Source organism: Crinia signifera, chromosome 7 (assembly GCF_055691185.1).
Source record: "Crinia signifera chromosome 7, ASM5569118v1, whole genome shotgun sequence".
Taxonomy (NCBI): Eukaryota; Metazoa; Chordata; class Amphibia; order Anura; family Myobatrachidae; genus Crinia; species Crinia signifera.
The window spans coordinates 183,771,140-183,793,563 of NC_139223.1; the positions used below are offsets into that span (position 1 = coordinate 183,771,140).

At 45.9% G+C, this 22,424-nt stretch overlaps 2 protein-coding genes across 9 annotated transcripts in view; one reads left to right on the forward strand and one right to left on the reverse strand.

The window, feature by feature from the left end:
* The window catches only part of DIP2A (DIP2 acetate--CoA ligase A), a 62,356-nt gene extending 54,627 nt beyond the window's left edge, over positions 1-7,729 (forward strand). For 6 of the 7 annotated variants that reach the window (XM_083154597.1, XM_083154601.1, XM_083154603.1 and 3 more), the window contains 16 exons: positions 135-244; positions 333-413; positions 1,413-1,536; positions 1,855-1,976; positions 2,672-2,783; positions 2,873-2,982; positions 3,360-3,490; positions 3,907-4,075; positions 4,292-4,462; positions 4,679-4,708; positions 5,714-5,775; positions 5,861-5,918; positions 6,073-6,147; positions 6,231-6,405; positions 6,484-6,607; positions 6,700-7,729. In XM_083154597.1, coding sequence (XP_083010723.1) covers positions 135-244; positions 333-413; positions 1,413-1,536; positions 1,855-1,976; positions 2,672-2,783; positions 2,873-2,982; positions 3,360-3,490; positions 3,907-4,075; positions 4,292-4,462; positions 4,679-4,708; positions 5,714-5,775; positions 5,861-5,918; positions 6,073-6,147; positions 6,231-6,405; positions 6,484-6,607; positions 6,700-6,952 — 1,907 coding nt within the window. In that variant the 3' untranslated portion in view covers positions 6,953-7,729. The remainder of the gene's footprint in view (positions 1-134; positions 245-332; positions 414-1,412; positions 1,537-1,854; positions 1,977-2,671; positions 2,784-2,872; positions 2,983-3,359; positions 3,491-3,906; positions 4,076-4,291; positions 4,463-4,678; positions 4,709-5,713; positions 5,776-5,860; positions 5,919-6,072; positions 6,148-6,230; positions 6,406-6,483; positions 6,608-6,699) is intronic. The other variant, XM_083154599.1, reaches the window with a different exon arrangement.
* On the reverse strand, positions 7,353-17,609 carry PRMT2 (protein arginine methyltransferase 2). 2 transcript variants are annotated; one of them, XM_083154606.1, is made up of 9 exons: positions 15,710-17,609; positions 12,552-12,743; positions 12,316-12,477; positions 11,435-11,599; positions 10,468-10,643; positions 10,142-10,271; positions 9,922-10,055; positions 9,004-9,175; positions 7,353-8,924 (listed from the first exon to the last, which is right to left on the reverse strand). In XM_083154606.1, the coding sequence occupies exons 1-9, from the start codon at positions 16,433-16,435 to the stop codon at positions 8,892-8,894; spliced, it is 1,890 nt and encodes a 629-aa protein (XP_083010732.1). In that variant the 5' UTR covers positions 16,436-17,609; the 3' UTR covers positions 7,353-8,891. The 2 variants fall into 2 exon arrangements, with proteins under 2 accessions (XP_083010732.1, XP_083010733.1); XM_083154607.1 differs by having other exon boundaries at positions 15,719-17,608.
* Positions 17,610-22,424: the final 4,815 nt, after the last annotated feature.

The window sequence follows — 22,424 nt, forward strand, 5'->3', positions numbered from 1 at the left end:
TATTGGTTATACAGTCTCTGGCTGGTACAGAATGTATACCACAGAAATTCAATATATTTCATTTTGGCTACTGCTTATGCCTGTGATGGATCAGTAAAGCAAAAAACATTATTGGTTTATTTATTTTTTAAAAGATGTGGGCCCAGCTTCTATGATTGTGGGTAACCTAGTGGCCGGAAAAAGAATTGCACAGGCTTGTGGGAGAGACGTCAGCCAGCTGGAAGACAATGACCAGGCAAGGAAGGTAAAGCCGTCTGTAGCAGAGCATGATAACTTTGTTATTCTTCTATACACAAACTCTGACTGTTCCCTTCCGGTGCTTCTGATTCCAGTTCTTGTACTTGGCTGATGTTCTACAGTGGAGGGCACAGACTACCCCAGACCACCTCCTGCTTCTCTTACTGAATTCCAAGGTGAGGGACATGATTTCGCTGTGATTTGCTCTCCGCTATAACTCCAGCGAGTACTGGGCTCCATGATATTATAATAATGTTCGTGTCTTGAGGTTAAGTGATAAAGCCATCTACTTGCATCTAAGCACAACGTTTTTTTGAAGCAGTACACACTCATTAGTTTCCTTCTAACTCTTAGCTGTGACATTATGGGTAATCTGCATTCAATGTAATTAGCTTGGGCAGAAAACATCCCAGGTTTCCTAGGAGCACACATTAAACTAATGATATGATCACATATATTATTGTGAGGCTTTTAACAAGACAAATAGAGGATGGACACAAGCTTCAGTTTTCTATATGGGAGGGACTTTCTGAGAAATATGGCAGTATGTGATGAGCAAATTCTGAATGATGATTAACCTTTTGTGATACTTAGGGGGGTATTCAATTTTGGCCAATATTTCAGAAAGGGGAAATAGCGGCCGTCACCTATTCAATGCCAACGTTTCCGACAGCATTGAAGGCAGATTCCGACAAAACAGATCCGACTTTAAAATAAGTCGGGTCTGTTTTGTCAGAAGCGATGGTGGATTGTGGAATTTAGTCGTTTTTCGACAATCCGTTCCTGTTTTCGCCGAAATGCCAATTTGTCGGCACTCAACAGGTGGAATATTGAATTCCGCCTTTCGAGTGGAGCAATAACGGGCAGGGATTCCGACTGTCGGAATGTTCTGACGGTCGTAATCCCGGATTGAATTCCTCCCTTAATAGGATGACCGTACTGTTCATGAATTATGTGTTTTGTTCAGGTTGAATTGTATGAAAAAGTTTAAAGCATTTTATAACCCCCGTGTTAACTGCAAAGTTGGTGGAGTTATTTGTATATGTACATTTCCCCGTAAGGATTCCATTTGCTTTGGAATGAATGACGTTGTTTGGTGAGACTGCAGTTTTGATCTTTAGCACTTACTCTGGTGCCGCTGGACAGTAACCCAATAATTGCCGTACCCTCCACAGGGCACCGTGTCCAGCTCCACATCCTGTCTGCAGTTGCACAAGAGAGCGGAACGTGTGGCTGCTGGATTGGTGGAGAAAGCTCGGCTCAGTGTTGGTGATCATGTTGCTCTTGTTTACCCCCCAGGTGAGAATCATGACGGCAGGGCACAGTTATTAATCAGGGTGTTTACCAGGCTCTGTGTGCACGAGAATTTACCACTAGCCAATATGGACTATGGGGGAAATTTACTGAGTTGGGAGTTCTATTTCACATGGGATGTGGGCAACCAATCAGAGAATACCTCTGATTTATTTAGCACCTTCTAGAATATTATAGATAGTATCTGATTGGTTGTCAATAGCAACATCCCATGTGAAGTAGAATTCCCATCTTAGTAAATTTCCCCCTGGGTCTTTTTAATGGAGATCGTTTCTTATACAAGTATTCATCGTCTTTGTTTAGGGATTGACCTTATTGCCACATTTTTTGGCTGCCTCTATGCCGGCTGTATTCCCATCACCGTTCGTCCTCCTCATCCACAGAATCTCACAACGACCCTTCCCACTGTCAAGATGATTGTAGAGGTGGGTGCAGAATTTAATACCAATGTCCTTCTAACCGTTCTCCTGCAATGATTTCAGACTCTGCACTTCGGGTATACGCTGTTGTGTTTCCATTGGATTGAGCTATTAGGTGTAAAGTGAATGCAGGGAAGCCATGATCCAACATTGCAGTCAAACACTACGACTTACGCCCAGGATTAGACCTGCAGTGCTGGAAGTGCTCACTAGATATTTGTCTGTGCTATAACAGAGAGGAGTAACAGAAAGGGGACAAGAGAAAAGAAGGAGGTTGTGAATTATACCCCTTTTACACCCCTGCAAAAACCCGGGTTTTTCCCGCCTAGACCCGGGTCAGCGGCGGTGTAAAAGGGGTTAACCCGTGTCCCTTTTACATGGGACTTCTGACCAGGGTAGAACATGGGCAGGTTTGGCGGGGGGCGCACACAGCCTCCGCTGCTGTCTGCTGTACTCTTGTCATAGCAGCCAAGTCTCAGGGACCTCTACCTGCCCAGCATTTATACATGACGCAAAGCATATTGTATTTCTCATTAAACTGTATGTATATATAACACACATTTGATTATGGGTTTGGCAGCAGCCTTTTCAGCACATTATTCACATTGCTGTGTGGTTAGGGGACATCCATAACCACACAGCAATCTGGTGCATGGACCGTGAAATGTATTATGCTCATTCCCTATTATTCCTCTGTATAGGTTAGCAAATCCGCTTGTATACTGACGACACAAGCAATAATGCGTTTGCTCAAGTCAAAGGAAGCTGCTGCTGCTGTAGACATCAAAACATGGCCGACCATTCTTGACACCGGTAAGAAGTGTAAACTTTTCCTTGTGACTCTTGCATCCAGAGACCATACGGGGTCAGTGCTAATACTGGTCGTTGCTTTGTTTCTGCAGAAGACATGCCCAAGAAGAAGATCGCATGCGTGTTTAGGCCGACGTCACCGGACACGCTGGCCTACTTGGATTTCAGTGTGTCTACGACGGGGATATTAGCTGGGGTGAAGGTGAGATGGAAACTAGACTGTGTCATAACCTCGGTGTTTGTAGGGTGGGGTATCCGTGTGTACATACATTGACTCATTTAGTGTTCATTCTAGCACCCTGCATCTTCCAAAGCCTTTGCAGTACCTCTTCCCTGCGGTGTCGTTCTCTGCTGTAATGCTTGTAGCACAGTGTGGTCTGTATATTAGTGCACAAATACAGACCACACTGTGCTATATCTGCACCAGAGCAGAGTACGACACCCCAGGCAGGGAAGACTTAATTACATGGGTTTTGGAAAATATAAGGGGCTAGAATGAACACTACACATTCCCTTACCCTCCTCCATTGTACAGGGCATGTTTGTGAAGCAATATACAATCAGTGTTATTCCTTTCAGATGTCACACTCAGCATGCAGTGCCTTATGTCGGTCCATCAAGCTACAATGCGAGCTGTATCCATCACGCCAAATTGCCATCTGCCTAGACCCATACTGCGGCTTGGGGTTTGCTCTTTGGTGCTTGTGCAGGTAAAATGTCCTCTTCCTTCTACCTGACTTAGCTGTCCTCTTTACCTGATAAACTGTACTTGCTGTCTAAATGCAATGGAGGCGTCCATTTTGTCAGCCGAACCAATGTGTTTTTTACTTGTGTTGTCACTATTTTACTTATGAATTAATAAGCTGAATGGTCAGATACACTCATAATGGACTGAGGTGCGCGTGAGAGGCCATTAAGTTGTGGTCGTATGACCGATACAGAAACCTCTATGGTCGATGTGTGAGCCGGCTGAGATGCCTGACTTTATAAAGCTAGTGGATTATATATAGTTTACCTCAGGGATGCAAGTTTTCCTCAACAAAAGAAGAAAGTTTATGAAGTTCATTAAGCAACCTCCATTTACATTTTCTTTTTTGTCCTCAACAAAATGTCCTCTCTCCCACAGTATTTACTCTGGGCACCAATCCATCCTTGTGCCGCCACTAGAGCTGGAGACGAATGCGTCTCTATGGCTGAGTGCCGTCAGTCAGTACAAAGTACGGGTCACGTTTTGCTCCTATTCCGTCATGGAGATGTGTACCAGAGGCCTGGGAACGCAGACGGGCACCCTTAAGGTATTTCCTATGTTACTATGTGGCCTTGCTTCTTGTCTGTGGCATTTTTTCTTTTACCCACTTCTGTTTTTTGTTCCCTCATTTTATTCCTAACCCTGTGTTTTTTTTATTCTATTCCTTACCACCAACCCTTCCCGTTCTGCTTTCTATCTGTGTCCTGTGCTTCTTTCCCAAATCCCTGTACTCACTCCTGATCCCTTCCTTTCCCCCCACCAGTCACGAGGTGTGAATTTGTCCTGTGTACGCACGTGCATGGTGGTAGCAGAGGAGCGGCCACGAATCTCACTGACTCAGTCCTTCTCAAAGTTGTTCAAGGACCTGGGGCTGTCTACCAGAGCGGTTAGCACCACGTTCGGCTGTCGAGTTAACGTGGCCATCTGTTTACAGGTGAGGGGTGTCCTGCCGGGGCTATATGTGCCATTCTGCTGCGTTTGGGGAGGCCTGTGTGGAGCTGATCATCTTACTACATGTTCCTAAGGCAGTGTGGAGCTGTTGTTGTTGTGACATTTGTGTGTGCAGATGAGTCTCTGTCACCTCTGATTACTCCCGCTATCGCTGTCTTACCGTTTCGTCTCTCACTTTTCTCTGTGGTTCCTCTTTCAGCCCAACAGACTGGGCAAGCTTGCTGATCAGGTATGGTGTCTGCATGTATGTGCGCTGGCCCCGCTAACTGACCTCGCTTCGCTCTGGGCTCTGCTGGGCAGTGCAGCATAGGTGTGTGTGTGAGTGCACTGGAGCGGCTGGGGGCTCATTGTCAAGGACATAAACTTTATTGTTATTTATATAGCGCACACCTATAGTGCTTTTATGGAAGTCATTCACATCAGTTCCTGCACCAGTGGAGCTTACACTCTAAAGTCTATTAGACGCTGGAGTTTTTTAGTTATTTATTCATTACAGAATCCACTTAACCTATCAATGTTTTTAGATTGTGGGATAGAACTGGTGTGCCCCGGGGATACACACGCAAACATAGGGAGGGTATAAACTCCACACAGAGGTTGGGCATCAAACCCAAGACCTCAGTGCTGTGAGGCGCAGTAATGCTAACCACTATGCCAGCTGTGCTGGGGCTTATTGTTGATTTAAAATGCATACACACTGTACAATTTTTTTGACCAATTTAGTTGAAAGACATTTCCCTTGAACCCATTGTCCTGGACGAAAGATGTTGCCGAAAGATATTGATGACAGACGAAAGATCTAGCTACAGTTTATAGGCTCTTTTTGAAAGATATCCAAATTGAGCTTTGTGCACAGTTGACGAACAATCTTGATGAACAACTGGCGTGTATGCGCATCATCATTTGTTGTTCGTCTGTCGTCAATATCTTTTTTTTAAACATCTTTCGACCAGGACACTGGGTTCAATGGAAATGTCTTTCAACAAAATTGGTCAAAAAAATTGTACAGTGTGTATGCACCTTTATTTAAGGACTTAGGAGTTCTATGTATGTAACGGGAGGGTCAGATTAGCAGGGAAAGGCTTGGATGTACATGAGGACGATACACCACGCGCTTTATAGGGTGTGTCTGTACTGCTTCTCACCCGCATGGCAGCTCCCGCTCCTAGTCCTGTTTTATCCAATGATCTCGTTATCGCCTGAAAATTAAATGATTGCATCCGCTACTTCACAGGGTACGGCCGGTCCTGACCCAACCACTGTCTTTGTAGACATGCGCGCTCTACGCCATGACAGGTATGGACTGTCCCCCCGCCACCCACCTGTTATATCTGCTGCCATCCCCTCCATCACCTTCTCTAATGATTTCTGTTCTCTTAAGAGTCCGGCTGGTGGAGAGGGGTTCCCCGCACAGTCTGCCGCTGATGGAGTCCGGAAAGGTGAGATCACTGTCGGTGTGACTTAATGCTACTGTAGTTTAGCAGATGTTATTATAAAGACTACTCCGTAAGTTCAGAGCCGCGTGCGTTGTCTTGTTTGCGCTCTTTGGAGCGGTCACTTTCTGGGTCCAAAGTCTCTCTCTTATATTCCTAGATCCTTCCTGGTGTGAAAGTCATTATTGCGCACACAGAGACTAAAGGACCCCTTGGCGACTCTCATTTGGGAGAGGTAAGTAAGCTGGACGGTTGTCATTTTAACTATAGATGACCATAAAAGGAGTAATGTGTTTTACTTGACCGTGTCTTTACCAGGTTTGGGTCAGCAGTCCGCACAATGCCAACGGCTACTACACGGTGTACGGGGAAGAGGCTCTGCACGCTGACCACTTTAATGCACGCCTCAGCTTTGGAGATACACAGACGGTTTGGGCACGTACGGGATACCTTGGCTTTCTCCGCAGAACTGAACTGACTGATGCCAGTGGAGGTAAGAGACTGTTGTCGGTGTAGAGCCTGAAGGCATAAAGACAAATGACATTGCCATTAACATTGAAACCTTTCACAGAGCGGCATGATGCTCTGTATGTGGTCGGATCTCTCGACGAAACCTTGGAACTACGGGGCATGAGATACCATCCGATCGACATAGAAACCTCAGTGATTCGCTCACACAAGAACATCGCTGAATGGTAAGTATAAGGGTAACCGGGTTACACGTGTAGGAAAAAAATGTGCCAGTTATATTCCTCTAAAGCATTTTCTTCTGACTCCTCCTCCTCAGTGCGGTCTTCACCTGGACAAACCTTCTGGTGGTCGTCTTGGAACTAGACGGGCCAGAGCAGGAGGCCCTTGACCTTGTAGCCCTAGTGACCAACGTAGTCCTGGAGGAACATTATCTGATTGTGGGAGTCGTGGTCATTGTAGACCCAGGAGTTATTCCCATCAACTCTCGAGGGGAGAAGCAACGAATGCACTTACGGGACGGATTTCTTGCCGATCAGCTCGACCCTATATATGTTGCATATAATATGTGAAATTAGGACAAACTGCTTATTGCCTTACACGATCATGCACTTGGGGGGGGGGGGGGAGCCTGGGAAATGGATCGCAGCTGAGATAGGAGACTACGTATTACTTCCATTCATCAAGGTGCTGGATTGCTGCTGTCTTCCTTCTCAGGTGGTGAGTCTTCCCACCACCACCACCACCCGATTGTGCTTCTAGTCATAGACGAAAGATGTCTCGTTGCCAAGAATGTAGAGCAGATGTGACTAGCGACCTGTAACCTCTTACTGTGACAGTGGATGTAGCTTCCCTCACACTCACTCCAAGTGACTGGTTTTTCCTTTCTGTGCGGCGCACCCCCTGCCTCCTTACAGAGCCCAAACTCATGCAATAATGTGAACCTGGATCTACTGAATCATCCGAGCACAGATTTATTAGAATTATTTTTTATCTATATAGCTAAAGGAGGTCATTGCACCCTCTGCCGGACTTGTCCAAAGTGTGAATGTTCACCAGCCGTTAATGCGCTGCTACTTCACTTTCTCCTCCTCATCATTGAACTGAATGTAATTATGTACAGAAACTGTATAATTTATTAAGTGCATCAGCCCCGCAGGACGCCCTCATTGGTTCCGGAGCAAGAGGGACAGAACCACTTCAATTTTAACACTGTAGTTTTTATAGCAAAGAAAAAAAATATATCTAAAAAAACAAAACAAATAAGAACTCCATTAAGCACTACAACGCCTGACAGTTACCTGTGATATTACAAAAGGATAAAAAGCACATTAAACATTTGAAAAATGTCTGTGGTATATTTAGTTGCACTGCCAGTCTTTAGCTTTGTGATTCATTAAAGGAGCATATATTTAGCACATACAGGTGTGTCCTCATACAGCTAGGGATGAACATCAATGATTTAATGTTGAATACTTGAATCAGATGGTTCCCCACCATCAATGATTCTGAAGCAATGAATATTTTCTAAATGCTTTTTTACAAAGTGCCAGGATTTGGAGCGTAGCTCCGCGCCTGACACTCCTACAGATCTCCGCCTACAGCCTAATGTATTTTAAAGCAGGGGTGACTATCGGTGGGTGAAACCATTAATGTTTCCCTTTAGACATGTGCTTTTCGGATTTACTCGATTCTTATCGCCTAAATTAGTGCAACTACGGATTTTTCTGATTGGTTGTCGGCTGTCACATGTTTTGAATAGGCCATAAGGTCCCGCTTTGAGATCCAAGTAAATTCGGTTAAACCGAACCCGCACATCTTTAGTTCCCTTGCAAATGGTTTCACACCGTTGAGGTAACCCATCAATAGTACCATCAATGGAGAACCCACCAATGGTCATGCCTAACTCCTACATCTAGCTATATGGTGTGATACAGATGCTCTGGATGGTGCAGTGCATCATATTTTTCTACGGTACTTGTGTAATATCTGGGCCCCCGATGTGTTGAATCCAATGGAAAATCACGTGCATCGCATGGAATTTGGTTGCACCTGATCAAAAAAAATCGGGCACCCAGATATTACACAAGTACCTTTTCTACAAATTTTGCATCGCATTGAAGATGCTACAAACGCCACTTGGTGCTACAGATGCTGACCTGCGACTCCAACTGCACAGGAATTAGTCTTACCCATTGTGGCTGCTGCAACATTATATTAAATTAATTAGTGCATTTTAGCAACATAAGCTTGTTCCCTTCAGTTTATCAATGTGAATAAGAGCGGTGAGGGGCTGTTTGGTGTGACTTGAGCAACAGTGTATGAGGACACATCTGTAGTTGCCCTGTGGATCTCATGCTGTGGAACCACAGCTCCCAAAATGCTGGAGAGTGAAAGCCGCTAGCACAAAGTAATGCTTATGGGATTTAGTTAATAATCTCCTAATATTATTGCACAGCTGTGTGTGGGCATCTTGCTTGTTTCATATAAATGCAGTTCTCCAAATTGGGCTCATCTCCATATTGAGTATTCCTTGCAGCCAACCTGCCAACAAGAGGAATATATTGTTACTTCACTGACCAAGCCCTGTGTCCTTATTGCCCTATGCAGGTGGCATACTCACGCTGGGCTCTGCTGGCTGTGCTGTACTGGTAATAGACCAGCTCAGGGTAACTGACAAGTGGCGTCTCCAGGTAGGGTTCCTGCGGAATATGGCAGAGCCGGTTATCCAGTCTCCTTTGTGGACTCTCAGAGGCTGATCCAGCATGAAGAGCGTGTGCTTCCAGTGTGTAAGCCTGCAGGAGACCAAGATGTATAAACAGATGTACCGATTCCGTATACACGACTTCCAGAGAAGGGCAGTGGATGGGATCTGTCCAGCGTAGGGATTGCCTGCCTGATCTAGCTTTGGGTATGGATCAAGAATTGAGAACCAAATGACAATTTTGGTTTACAAAAGGATCTGCATTTTCACCTTCATCCAATCTGGGGGTGGTGGTATCTGCAACAATGGGTTGTCCCAGGGTCTGAGACTTAAGAGACTAGTGTATAGGACAACGCTTCTCCTCTCTGTAACTCCTGCTCATCAAATTATTTAATGAACATTGGGGGAAAGAGTACAATATACACAATAATTTGTAGGGACATAAACCAGCAATACTGGAATAGGATGAATATAAGAGATAAAGGGGATTTGATAGGAAATTAATTGACATATACTAGACCCTTGCCATCTGTCTCCTGCCTACAACCACCACTGGCCCTTAAACTCTTATGATCTTGGACGCCGAGTCAAATTCCCCTAGAGCTCTACTGCTACCCCACACCCACAGGACTGGCAAAAGTCCTTTTAATCCTCCAATATTTTCCCCAAATGCACATTACTGTAGTGGAGGGTTTCTCACGCCACCACAGAGCTACCCTGGAAGGGTAAGCAATATCAGACGATGACTTGTGGACAACCCCCATCAAGACTGCTTGTAATGTCTCAAATCAAATTATACAGAGATTAGCCAATACACAGGTTTAGTTAACATCTTACGGGTGGAAGGGACCAGTATTCAATTCCACTGGTCCCAGGTTGTCCATATTTTGGAACTGAACACTGAACCAAGCTGTAAATCCATGAAAGGAGCCATCACGCCGTACATGAAATTTGAAGTCGCCGACCATTCTCTAGACGGAAGATGCACAAAAGCCGTCCGTTACAACATAATATCATCTTGTAGTGAAATTTTTTTTATTGGGGAATTGTTTTTCACCTCTAGTTCTTCCACCTTCAGTGTCCTCATGTCCACACTCAATAAGACACAAGGCTGAGACAGACAGTCCTCTGGTTGTAGCACATAATCCGGCTTTGGTCTGGACAGGAACTCTTGTATGGCCACAGGCCTGTGGTGGAGGAAACATCAGAAGATCATCATCAGCCGACACTGAACATTGCCACTGTGTAAAAAGAAATGGCTGGTTATACGTGAATGTTGGCATTCCGTGCGCCTGTGAACATGGCCAAATATCTGCTTTTAACAGTACATTTAATTGTCTTTGATGGGGAGGTAATTCCAGCGGTTGGTATAAGAATACTAACTTTAATATACTGAAGTCCAGCTCATAGGGCGAGTCCCAGAAGAGGACTTTGGATGTATATTCCTTATCTGCACTGCAGGGCACCAGGTGAATACAGGCGGTACTCGGCCACATGACCCCATCCGCCTTCAGCCAGAGGTCACGCGCTAGCAGGACGGATTCCACCATAAACTCAAACTGCAGATGGAAAACAGAGTTCCAAATGAGAAAACCGAAAACCAGTGGGTAATGGATCTATGTATTAAGCCTTGGAGACAGAGAGACATAAGTATATACAAATATATCGGGCTTATATAAAGAACCATCGGGCAACCTTTTTGCTTTGAGGTTGGAGACCAGGACATGCGGGCGTGCGCTCAGACTGGAGGAAAGAAGATTCTGTACCCTTAGATGGAAAGGCTTTTTTTTATGGTCCGGGCAGTAACAGTATAGAACTCTCTTCCAGAAGAGGTGGATGATGGAAGATTCAATGAGTACATTTAAAATAAGGTTGGACAAACATATATTGGCAAAAAAAACTTTAACCACTTTTTATCCCAGAGCTGAAAAAAAAAGTAAATAAAATGGGGACATCACATCTAGACCATACCCTGTAATGGGGCTGCTAAAAGGTTGAACTTGATGGACGTATGTCTTGTTTTCAACCTCAGCTAATATGTTAAATGTTAGCCAATCAGTTATTATCTACCATGTTACGGGTTGTGTTAAAAAAAAAAGTGACAGAATCTGATTGGGTGGTACTCTCACTCTCTCCAAGGCTTAGTATATAGACCTCATAATCACTGATGCCTAAAACAATCATAATAGCCTCATGTCTAAAACAGGCATGGGAATAAAGACCGCCTTTGTAGCTTCCCTCCTGATGGAACAGTTCATAGAGTGTTGTAGAGATCCCTTCCAAGGAGAGGCTGAATGTGACAGTAGAGGATTACAAAGAATCAGAAGAATAATGGAAAGGAACCTCTTACCAGCAGACAAGTCCCCATCCACTCAGATACAAGAACATCAACCTTTGTAGGTAAATCCAGATCTTCTGCTCGCTGACTTAGAACCTGCACTTTGCCTGAAAATCCATTTGCTTCAACTAATTTATGGGTCTGCTCCACGATGTCACTTGCCTCTACCGCATACACCTGAGACCAGCAAAGTCATGTTGTCAGTCGCACCCAAACCACGTCCAGCAGCTACAAGCGTTTTTAGGCAACGCAGTATGCGCTATAAAATAATTCCCTCACGCCCCAATACATGTATCTAGCATCTTTCAGGTTATACGACCACAATCCAGAACGTAAACACTGCTTGGCTGTAATAAAAAAAAAAAAGAAATCTATTTTCACCTTCATCCACTAGGTATAGGTGTTACTGGAGTTAGTTAGTGGGGAATAGAAGGGCGACTGCAGGGAGCATGGGCACTTTAAATTAAAAGTTAGTGTGGCCAACTTCTCCCCTTCTACTTTCCTTCCTAGGCAGTCTTAGATTGTGCCCTGCGGGAGCTGGTCGCCCTTCCGGCTTCTCTCACTGGCCAAGGCATTTGAAGAGTATAGGCTGTATGAAAATTGTGCTCCGAGCGTTGCGATCTAGTCCATAATGAATACAATAATTGTATTGTGTATGGGCACCTTTAGGGTTTTAATCCATTTTAAACAGCAATATGCAAATTGATGTCTCATCACTAGCAACAAACAGATTATGCAGCAATTAATTTAATCCACAACTAACATAAAATCCATCATTTGATATCTGATGAGAGGGAACGTCTGTTTCTGGGAAGGGGAAGCCACAGACACACTAGAACAAAACCTGACTAAGTGCGTAACCAAAACCTCATGTACCGTGATAGAATACTTACAACTTCCGGCTGTGCCAGCTTCGCACAGAAAAAGCTTATGATCCCGGTTCCGCAGCCCAGGTCCAGGATACGCTTCCCCTTCAGGGCTTGACTATTCTGCCTAATGACATCTCTGTAAGCCTGGGTGCGAGGGACGTCCGACAACATCTCCAGGTGCAGCTTCTATGGGTAGGAAATGACAACTGAGAGGTCTGCTCGGTGAAGGCCCCTGGAGGAAGCAAGAACGCGGGACTCACCAGTGACTTGTAGCTTCCATAATATTCATCATCCTGCCAGGGGTCATCTTCCTCTGCTTCATTCTCATGATCATCCATTCCACGCAAGTATCTGGATGGCACATACCCACAGTCACCATCATGTAAGACCCACCACCAATCTGCTGTCACTGCCGAAAGTAGGAGAACCTGGTCTCCCCGAGAGAGGCTCAGCTGGAAGGAGAAGAATGGAAACCTCCAAGAAAGGTATTTATATAGATATAGCAAACACTAAAAAGTAGAATATAAATTACATAACTGTAATTAATGCTTAACCCTAACCCAGGGGTGGCCAAACCGGTCCGTAACATCCACGAATAGGCCACGTTTTTCAGTCCACTTAGCTGGTTCACAGGTGTAGTTCTCACTAAGGGCTGTTTCACACAGTACGGTTCCTGCCGCACGGTGAAATCCCGTACGGCCAGGGAGCCGTGCCGCACTCAGCAGTTGTGAATGGACACTATTGTGTCCATTCACACGGGACGGCCACGGCCCGGCCGCACGGCTGCAGCCGGATCCCCCCACTGGAAGGGACGGCTGCCGGGCTGTGGCCATCCCTGCCATTATAAAATTCTGAGTGCGGCGCGGCTCCCTGACCGTACGGGATTTCACCGTGCGGCAGGAACCGTACTGTGTGAAACAGCCCTAACTGTCACATTTGCAAACACGATTCATTCATTCCTAACCGACACATTCTACAGATCCACAGGTGGCCTGGAAAACATGACCTGTTGATAAATCTCGACCATTGGGATCCTGCCGTAGGCCAATCATACCGAACCCCACTGCAGAAGTCGTCATTTTGACAAGCTTTTAACTAGTGGGTAATATAATAGATTCTGAGATCAAGGAAAGCAGCAATCAGATATCAGGCTAGTTTTGCTTTGTAGCCGATTGTCTCTTTAAAATTTGCAACAAAAGCGTAAAAATCGCACCATTTTCTTAATCTCAAAACCTATGAACTAACCTTCATGGTATCATACAAATGTAATCACATCAATTATCGCTTACAAAGGAACAAGATTTATAACATTCCCGGCTCCTTATATGTGTCCGACGCCTGCACATTATTGTTTGCTGGAAATTTTCCAGATATCACTAATTAAATCACCAGTATTTGTGAAAAATGGATGATCGTAGGCGCTGTATCTTCACTGTATACACCGTACAGTAAATTCAGTTCTCACGTCCAGATGTTCAAAATAGGACACTGTTAACTGACCTGTATTCAGTGCCCTATGTGCACATCAAGGTTTCTTTATTCCTCCTTCTGATCCACCCGACAGTTATAGGGCATAAATCCCCATTTTTTATGGAATTTTTATCTGACTTTTATCGATATTTTTGGAATGTTGGATTTTGTGTGAACAATAAAGTGTACTTTTTCACCAAACTGGATTGGACTTTTATCAGTGGTACCTATTGTATGTGGAACCGGTCCAAAGATACCTTTTAAGGAAAATAGGGCTTTGACCCCGGGTGAGTTCTATTTCAGTTGTTCCAGAGGGTGCGAGTGTGTGATTTATGCCCTATAACTGTCGGTTGGATCAGAAGGAGGAATAAAGAAACCTTGATGTGCACATAGGGCATTGAATACAGGTCAGTTAACAGTGTCCTATTTTGAACATCTGGACGTGAGAACTGAATTTACTGTACGGTGTATACAGTGAAGATACAGCGCCTACGATCATCCATTTTTTACAAGTGCATCTTTTCAGGATTCTAGGAGTCTTGGGGTTGATCTGTGGCAGCAGTATCTGGGGCGCGGTCACTATTCTGTAATTTTGTTCTGTGTTAAATCACCAGTATGGCTATCCTTAAGGCCTGGACTGTAATTAGTTTTCCTAGGGTATGGCAGTATGAAATAGCTTGTCCACCAGGAATTCATTGGGTGGCAGAGGTATTCAATGCCACATCGCCACCAGCGAGGGTTCCTTAATGTTTGACCTGGTATTAAATGCATATAATATTTTTGAAATATTCATATATATTTATTACATCTTTATTTTAACAGCTGCGTTGCATGGGGATGTTATTCATATTAATTCGCCAGATCTAGGACACTTCCCACATTGATAAATGGGCCCCTTCATCAAATACCCCTATTGGTGGTCGTGAAGTTTACAATGGAAAGAGGGGGGCCCTAGACTGCACACCCTGTAGCTACCTTGCTGAGATTTTTAGCTATATGCAAGACAGAGGGGTTTGCAGGTGCACTAAGCACTCATTACTGCTAACATGTATTCCTTTTATAATTCATTTATGAGGATGTTAGCATACATTTGGCCAAATATATCTACCTGCTCACCACGTTATGGTCACCTCATTAGCAGGGCCGGCGCCACCACTAGGCAGCTCTAGGCATTAGCCTAGGGCGCCGGCACCTGGAGGGCGGCAGTTCGCCCCTCACCCCCAGCGAATTGTGTAAAAAAATTGCTGCCCCGGCGTCCCTGCAGTGCTGGGGCGGTCAGGGGTGTCGGTGCCGTCATGTGTATAAAGCTGGCTGCGGCCGGCGGGGTCCCTGTAGTGAATAGCAAATAACTAGCGCTATGCGCGCGGCGGCGCGGGAAGCGCTAGTTATTTGCTATTCACTACAGGGACCCCGCCGGCCGCAGCCAGCTTTATACACATGACGGCACCGCAGGTACCCCTACGGCACGGACACCCCTGACCGCCCCAGCACTGCAGGGACAGCAATTTTTTTACACAGGTACCACCACCCCCCCCCCTCCACCGGGGCACCCCGACTCGCCTGGGGCGCTCCGGTGCCTTGCACCGGCCCTGCTCATTAGAGCATTTCCCTAGCACTATGGGCTCTAATGACACTTTACACTCTATTACACAGCTATATTTTATTTATGTGATGCCCTGGGTTGGTTTTGCTGGACTGGTTTGGGGGTGCCCTGCACCCCAGGCATGAACCCCATAGTGCTAGGGACCTGCTCTAATGAGGAGACCTTAACGTGGTCGGCAGGTAGATATATTTGGCCAAATGTACTGTATGCTAACAACCTCATAAATGAATTATAAAAGGAATACATGTTAGCAGTAATGATTGCATAGTGCACCTGCAAACTCCCTGTGCGTTTACAATGACCATTGAAAATGTGAAAGAAATAATGCCCCTCCCCGTCACATACCCGGCATACCTGCGTGTCATCCGCCGCCACGTAGTCACACGTCATCACAAATTCATTGTTGCCGCAGTTCTCATATGGATAATTCCATCTGCAGTCCTCTGCGCCGCACACTGTGTCAGGAGACGGCGCAGAACACTCCCCAGCTCTGCAGCCATTTACACCACAAGTTCCTTCTACACATCCAGATGGGCCAGTGTCTCCACATGGCGTTGCTTGGCATTCAGGAGACTCATTGTCCTCTATACTTACTCCATAACCAAGCTGATGGGCGCTCTTACTGCATCCATCAATACCACCGCCCATCTCTCCTCCCTTATAAGCACCTTCATCCTTTTCTATCTCATTTGTTCTGCAATCAGCAGGGTCACCCTCTCTGCCAGAAGCAGCAGCCCTGCCCTCACCAACTGCTCCATAACCCACTGGATCCATCTCCTTCATTCTACAGTCAGCTGGGTTCCAGCCTTGGCTCCCACAGCCAGTTTTGTGTATTTCTGTAGGTCTTGCACTGTGGTAAGTCACATTTCCATCGATCTCCCTCAGTATACGACCCAGCGGTTTCAGATCCATCTCATTGGCTCTGCAGCCCTTTTTAATCTCCCTCTCTCCAGAGTCTCCTTGAGTCAAGCTATGCATGTCTAGCTCCCCTTCTCTGTGTGGAAGAGGAACCCTGCATTCCTCATCTGTATCATCAGATTTACATACTCTTCCTCCTTTATCACTGCTCATCTCCCTCAGATATCTAACAATTCTTCTACAGATCCCTATTTTCTGACCAGGACATATGTCCCTAATAATCTCCCTGGTTCTAAAGCAGCTCAATGCCTATGACCCTTTTTTTCTAGATTAGCTCAACAACAATGTTCCCCTTTCTTTATTAGCTTTTTCAATGTCAGTATCCCACATTCTAGATCAGCTACCTATTGGTGTGCCCTGTTTTAGATCAGCACCATACAAGTGTGCCACGTTCTAAATAAGAATTATGTCAATGCCCCAGTGTAGACAAGTGCCACCCCAGTGTGTCAAATTTCATGTTAGTCCAGCATTCTAGACAAGCGACATGCAGTGTAATGCCAGTCGATAAGCTCTAGTGCTGCGTCATGTGATGATGTAGATTAGTTCCAAGTCCATGTTCTACATCAGATCTGCGTGAATGTCACACATTATCGACCAGCTCCATGCCAATGATGTTATAGATCCATACCAACAAGCGATGTTCTAGATCAAACATGTACAAATGAGCAATGTTCTAGAATAACTATGCACCAACATACGTGCTAGAGTAACCACATAACAAGCAACATTCTAGAACAACTATGCACTAACATACGTTTTAGACCAACCAGTAACATTGTAGAACAACTAGGTACCAACATACATTCTAGAGCAACCACATAACAACGAGCAACGGTCTAGATCAGTGCAATGAAAGTGGTTCACGTTCTAACTGTCCATGAACGGCGTTCTAGATTGGCTTCATGCCAAAGGTTTGCATCTAGGTCCGCTAGATGCCAATGACCGGGGTTCTAGATCAGCTACATAGAAATGATCGGCGTTCTATAGCATTGTATTGTATAGCATCCAGTAAACGTCCAGGCTTCCAGGACAGTCCCATGCCAAAGCCCCCGGAGCCGCCCCTGGTCTCTGCAGTCAGCTGGCCACTGTGGTGGCGCGAGTGACAGCCGCGGGCGGGGCCCGCTGCATTGTGCTGCGAATTGTGGCAATGTTCAGTCCTGGAGAGGCTCAGGTTCCTGCTATATATTATACACCCAGCACGGAGCCGCATTCGCAGAACGATAGCAGGACAGCAAGTAGTTTTAAAAGTAACAAAGTATCCTGGGACTTGTAGTTTGCCCTGCATGCGTAAATGCGCATGCTCAGGTTCCACCCGGCCGGTGATGATGATCCTGACTTGCGATGTTGGCATTGCAAAGCAGAGAGCAGCATCGTATACATGCAGCATATCATTTGAATTGAGGTTGAAAACTGGTGTCTCAAAACAGACTCTTGCTACTTATAGGGCATTCTGGTGTTTGTAGTTCTACTACGACGGATGCACAAATAGTTTACCGACCAAAGTGTAATCAGATGTTTACGCGCAGTTCTTATACAGACCGCCAGATGGCAGAGTAACATTAAAGACACTCGCTTATTCTCAGAAACTTGAGCAACACTGACATCTAGAGGCCACTCGAAGAACAGCTGACGATAGGCTTGTGCTGGATACTTGTACTGTATTTTCCTTTATGTCATTGTTCTTACATAATCCGCTAGGTGGCAGTGTTAAATAGTATAAAGAACCCCGTTTATATTCACAGAAAACATCAACAACACTGACATCTAGTGGCCACTCACGGAACAGCTGACGATAGCCTTGTGCTGGATACTCTACTGTATTTTTATTTGTGTCATGTTCTTACACAATCCACTAGGTGGCAGTGTTACAAAGTATAAAGAACCCCGCTTATTTGTCACGGAAAACATCAACAACACTGACATCTAGTGGCCACTCGCGGAACAACTGACGATAGCCTTGTGCTGGATACTCCACTGTATTTTCGTTTATGTCATGTTCTTACATAATCCGCTAGGTGGCAGTGTTAAATAGTATAAAGTACCCTACTTATATTCACAGACATCAACAGCACTGACATCTAGTGGCCACTCGCGGAACAGCTGACGATAGCCTTGTACTGGATACTCCACTGTATTTTCATTTATGTCATGTTCTTATACAATCCGCTAGGTGGCAGTGTTACATAGTATAAAGAACCCCGCTTATATTCACAGAAAATATCAGCAACACTGACATCTAGTGGCCACTCGAAATACAGCAGGTGAAAACCTTGTTCCGCATGCACAATCTCAGGGAGATAGACAGATTGAGAGACAGCATCAGAGAAGGGGATGTAGAGGAAGAAACATAGGAAGAGATGAAATGTCAGAGAGAGTGGTAGAGAGAGAGAAAGAGTGTAAGAGAGTAAGTGTCAGAGAGAGAGAGAGAGAGAGAGAGACAGTGTAAGGGAAAGATGGCGATAGAGCAAGAGAGAGCATCATGGAGAGAGAAAGGGCGGGATGTATTAATATACATCGCTGCCCCTCGCCGCCCAGCCGCCGTGATGCTACCGCATATGTAGTAACATATGCGATTACCATTGGGGTGCGGTGACGGAGACCCCCGCGATACCTGTAATGTGGTGTGCGGGGGTCTCCGTCACATCCCGGCAGCTGTCAGTGTCCCCCGGCGTCTCCTCCTCCCTGCAGCCGGATGTCCTTCCGGCTGTGACACCTGCTGGGGGAGGAGATCGATGGAGGACGGGAGGGGGGGTCGCGCGGACGGTGGTCAGCTGACGGCGATATAGAAGCCCATAGGCTTCTATAGGGTATCGCCACCCAGAGGTGGTGATACCCTGCCCGGCGGAGACGGGGCGGACGGGTAATGGTACATAGAAAAATGCAGTAAAACCCCAGTTTTACCGCATTTTCCCTTTAGTACATCCCGCCCAAAGAGTGTTAGGAAAAGAGGGGGAGAGAGACAATGTTAGAGGGAGAGAGTCGGTGTCAGAGAGATAAAAGAGAGGAGAGAGAACTCCTCACAGAGAGAGACAGCGCCAGGGAGATTGAGGGAGAGACAGTGCCAAAGAGATGGAGAGCAGGCCGGGCCACCAAGGCTGGGGTAATGATTGCATCCACTATTTATGTATGGTGTAGGTTCCTGCGTTACAGGAATTAGGCAACGTTGGGAGGTATGCGGAAACTACAGCAGTCTCTGGAGTCCGGGCCCACGTAGGTGCACTACTGCCGCACCACTCGCCCAAACCTAGTTACCTGTTTTATCACGCATTTATAAGCACAAAGCATGTATAGCAAGGTTGCCGACCCTCCCGGAATTTCCGTGAGTCTCCCGAAAATCGGGACCCCCTCCCGGCCCCCCGTAAGGGTGGGCAACCCTCCCGGATTCAGGGGGGTCCCCCGGATCACGGCATTAAAATGCCGCAATCATCGGGTCTCAGAGGAGGGGGCGGAGCTAAAACGGCACAATCGCGTCATTTTAGCCCCGCCCCCTCCACTGAGATACGTGAATTCGGTGTTTTACCATCATGGGGCGGGGCTTAGTGATGTCACTCTTAAGCCCCGCCCCCTGAGCGGCTGCTGAACCTCTCCTCTCCGGGCTTCTCCCGGAGAGGAGAATAATAAAGTCGGCAACCCTGATGTATAGATGATTTTATTTGTGTACAAATGCCTCAAGAAATCGCATTGCATGATGCAGTCTTATCAGATAAGAGATTGTTTATAGAATGAAATATGTTTCACAAATAAGCGATAGGTCATATAGAAATACAATGAGACAAGTATCATTAGACCATAAAACAAGGCTCATCTGTCAGTGGGTGAGATTTATCACAGCTTTGTGAGAGTCAAGTACCAACCAATCAGCTCTTACCATTTTTCAAACAACAGCCTGTAAAATGACAGCTGAAAAATGATTGGTTGGTTCGTCATCTATTCTCTATCCATGCTTTGATGCATATTCCGCAATATATTTAAAACACTCAGAGGTAGATGTATGAAGCAGTGATGAGAGAGGAGAAGTGATAAAGTGCCTGGTACTGTATCACCGGCCAATCAGCTCCTAACTGTCCCTTTTTAAACCCAGCTTGTAACTTAACAGTCTGGAGCTGATTGGCCGGTGATACAGTACCAGGCACTTTATCACTTCTCCTCCCTTATCACTGCTTCATACATCTACCCCTCTGTTCTCTGGCAATCATAGACTTTCACACATTTTTTTTTCCTCAAGTTCAAATCAAGTAGAATAAATATATTTTCTATTGATAAATGGAATTGGAAAGTTTCTGTTTCCGAGGCTGCCGCTAACCGTACCACTAATTTTGGGAACACGTTTCTCCTCCACCTTCGCTCCTGGGGCCCATTTTGCGACTTCTTTTTGCAGTTACTATGGCCCCAACTACGGTGATGGCTACGGTCAGTGTGATCACCAATACGGTCACTGTTTCCGCTACACAGAGCCGGGTGTGCAGTGAAGTCAGGGGCTTACCCCTCAGGGCGGGAGGGTCTGCACAACGCAAGTCCTCGCCATCTTGCAGACTGATTCTATGCAAACTGCCCAACTTCCCAAACACACGCTGCAAATCGCAGTCACATTCCCAGGGATTGAAAGACAGCGAGAGAAGAGTCCCCGGCGCTGACAGGCCGCTCAGAGTCTGGAAACGCAGGTGGCGCAGCTTGTTGTGCTGCAGATTAAGGAGGATGAGGGAATGGAGAGGCACCAGGACCCCAGATGGCAGATCTTGGATCTGGTTTCCGGACAGGTCCAGGAACTCAAGTCTTTGCAGCACTGAAAAGTCCTCACTCCTCACACTTTGCAGCGCATTGTTCTGCAGCTGGAGACGGCGGAGCTGGATAAGGAATCTAAAAGCTCCAGGCTGCAACTTGGAAATGAGGTTCCCTTGTAGGTCCAGCTGTTCCAGGCTATGCAGGTGTTGGAAGCTGTATTTGGGAATAGTGTGCAGCAGATTGTGGGCAAGAAAAAGATGAGTGAGGGAATCAAGACCCAAAGAAAAACTTCTGCTGAGAATTCCTATGTTGTTCCCTTTCAGGTCCAGGATTTGCAGGCTCTGCAATCCCCTCCAGGATCCGTCGCCCACTTCCAAGATGGCGTTCTGTGCCAGGAGCATGGTGCGGAGTCTCCAGAGGTTGTGGAGGGGAGGCAGAGTGTACAAGGAGCAGCTTGAGAGGTCCAGGAACTCCGTTACAAGAGGAGGAAAGATTAGGAAGGCGGAAAGGTTTGTCCCCGAGCAATTTACAAAGAGAAACTTGGAGTCACAGAGACAGAGAGATGGGCAGAGGGAGAGGGAGGAGAGAGCTGAGAGAGTGGGTGGGACTAATGTCAGGTAGGACCACAGCCATGGTAGGATGAGGTGTGCACGTGATGGCAGCATTAGGTAAGGGAGATGCATCGTGATCCTGCAATGACAATGTCCCATAGTGTAACTCACAGGTACAATGTATAATGAGACTGGTACAATCTATGTATATTAAGGCTGATTCTGAGTGAAACGCGTTAGTGCGAACTCGCATGGAACTACTTGCTGCTGCGGATGCATCAAGCGGCTCATGTGCAGTCCGTGACATGCAGATTTCAGTGCATGTGCGGCCTGTGTCATGTCGCTTCTGCACTTGCATCCTACTCAGAATAAGCCACATTATGGTCAGTGCTGGAGTAACAGCTATAGAGGGGAAGCAAATGCAGATTACTCCTCATTCTGTATATAAACCAGTATGACAAATGATATATACTATAAACTCCATTAAATTTCTACCAAACAGTGATAATGGTCTCTTTACATTGTCATTACTAAGTGTTAGTAGACAGATGAAGTTGCCCTTGTAAGTATTATTGTTATAGACCGTACCAGATAAATTATACAAACTCTCTTGTTGCCATAGGCAACTTCTTCACTTCTTCACCTCTCCAAGGTTTGATACATCTCCCCTCTACGTCCTCCCTTTTCTACCGACATCCTGTGTTACTGCTAAGTATAATCTCCACACAAATGTGCATTATCATTACACTCTTGGCACCAGCTTTGGAATGTTCTCTATCTCTGCCATAAGGCGCACTGTACACAGGTGTGTCACTGAGAGGAGAGTGTTATAGTTGTGCAATGTAGATGTATGGGTATTGCAGAATGAG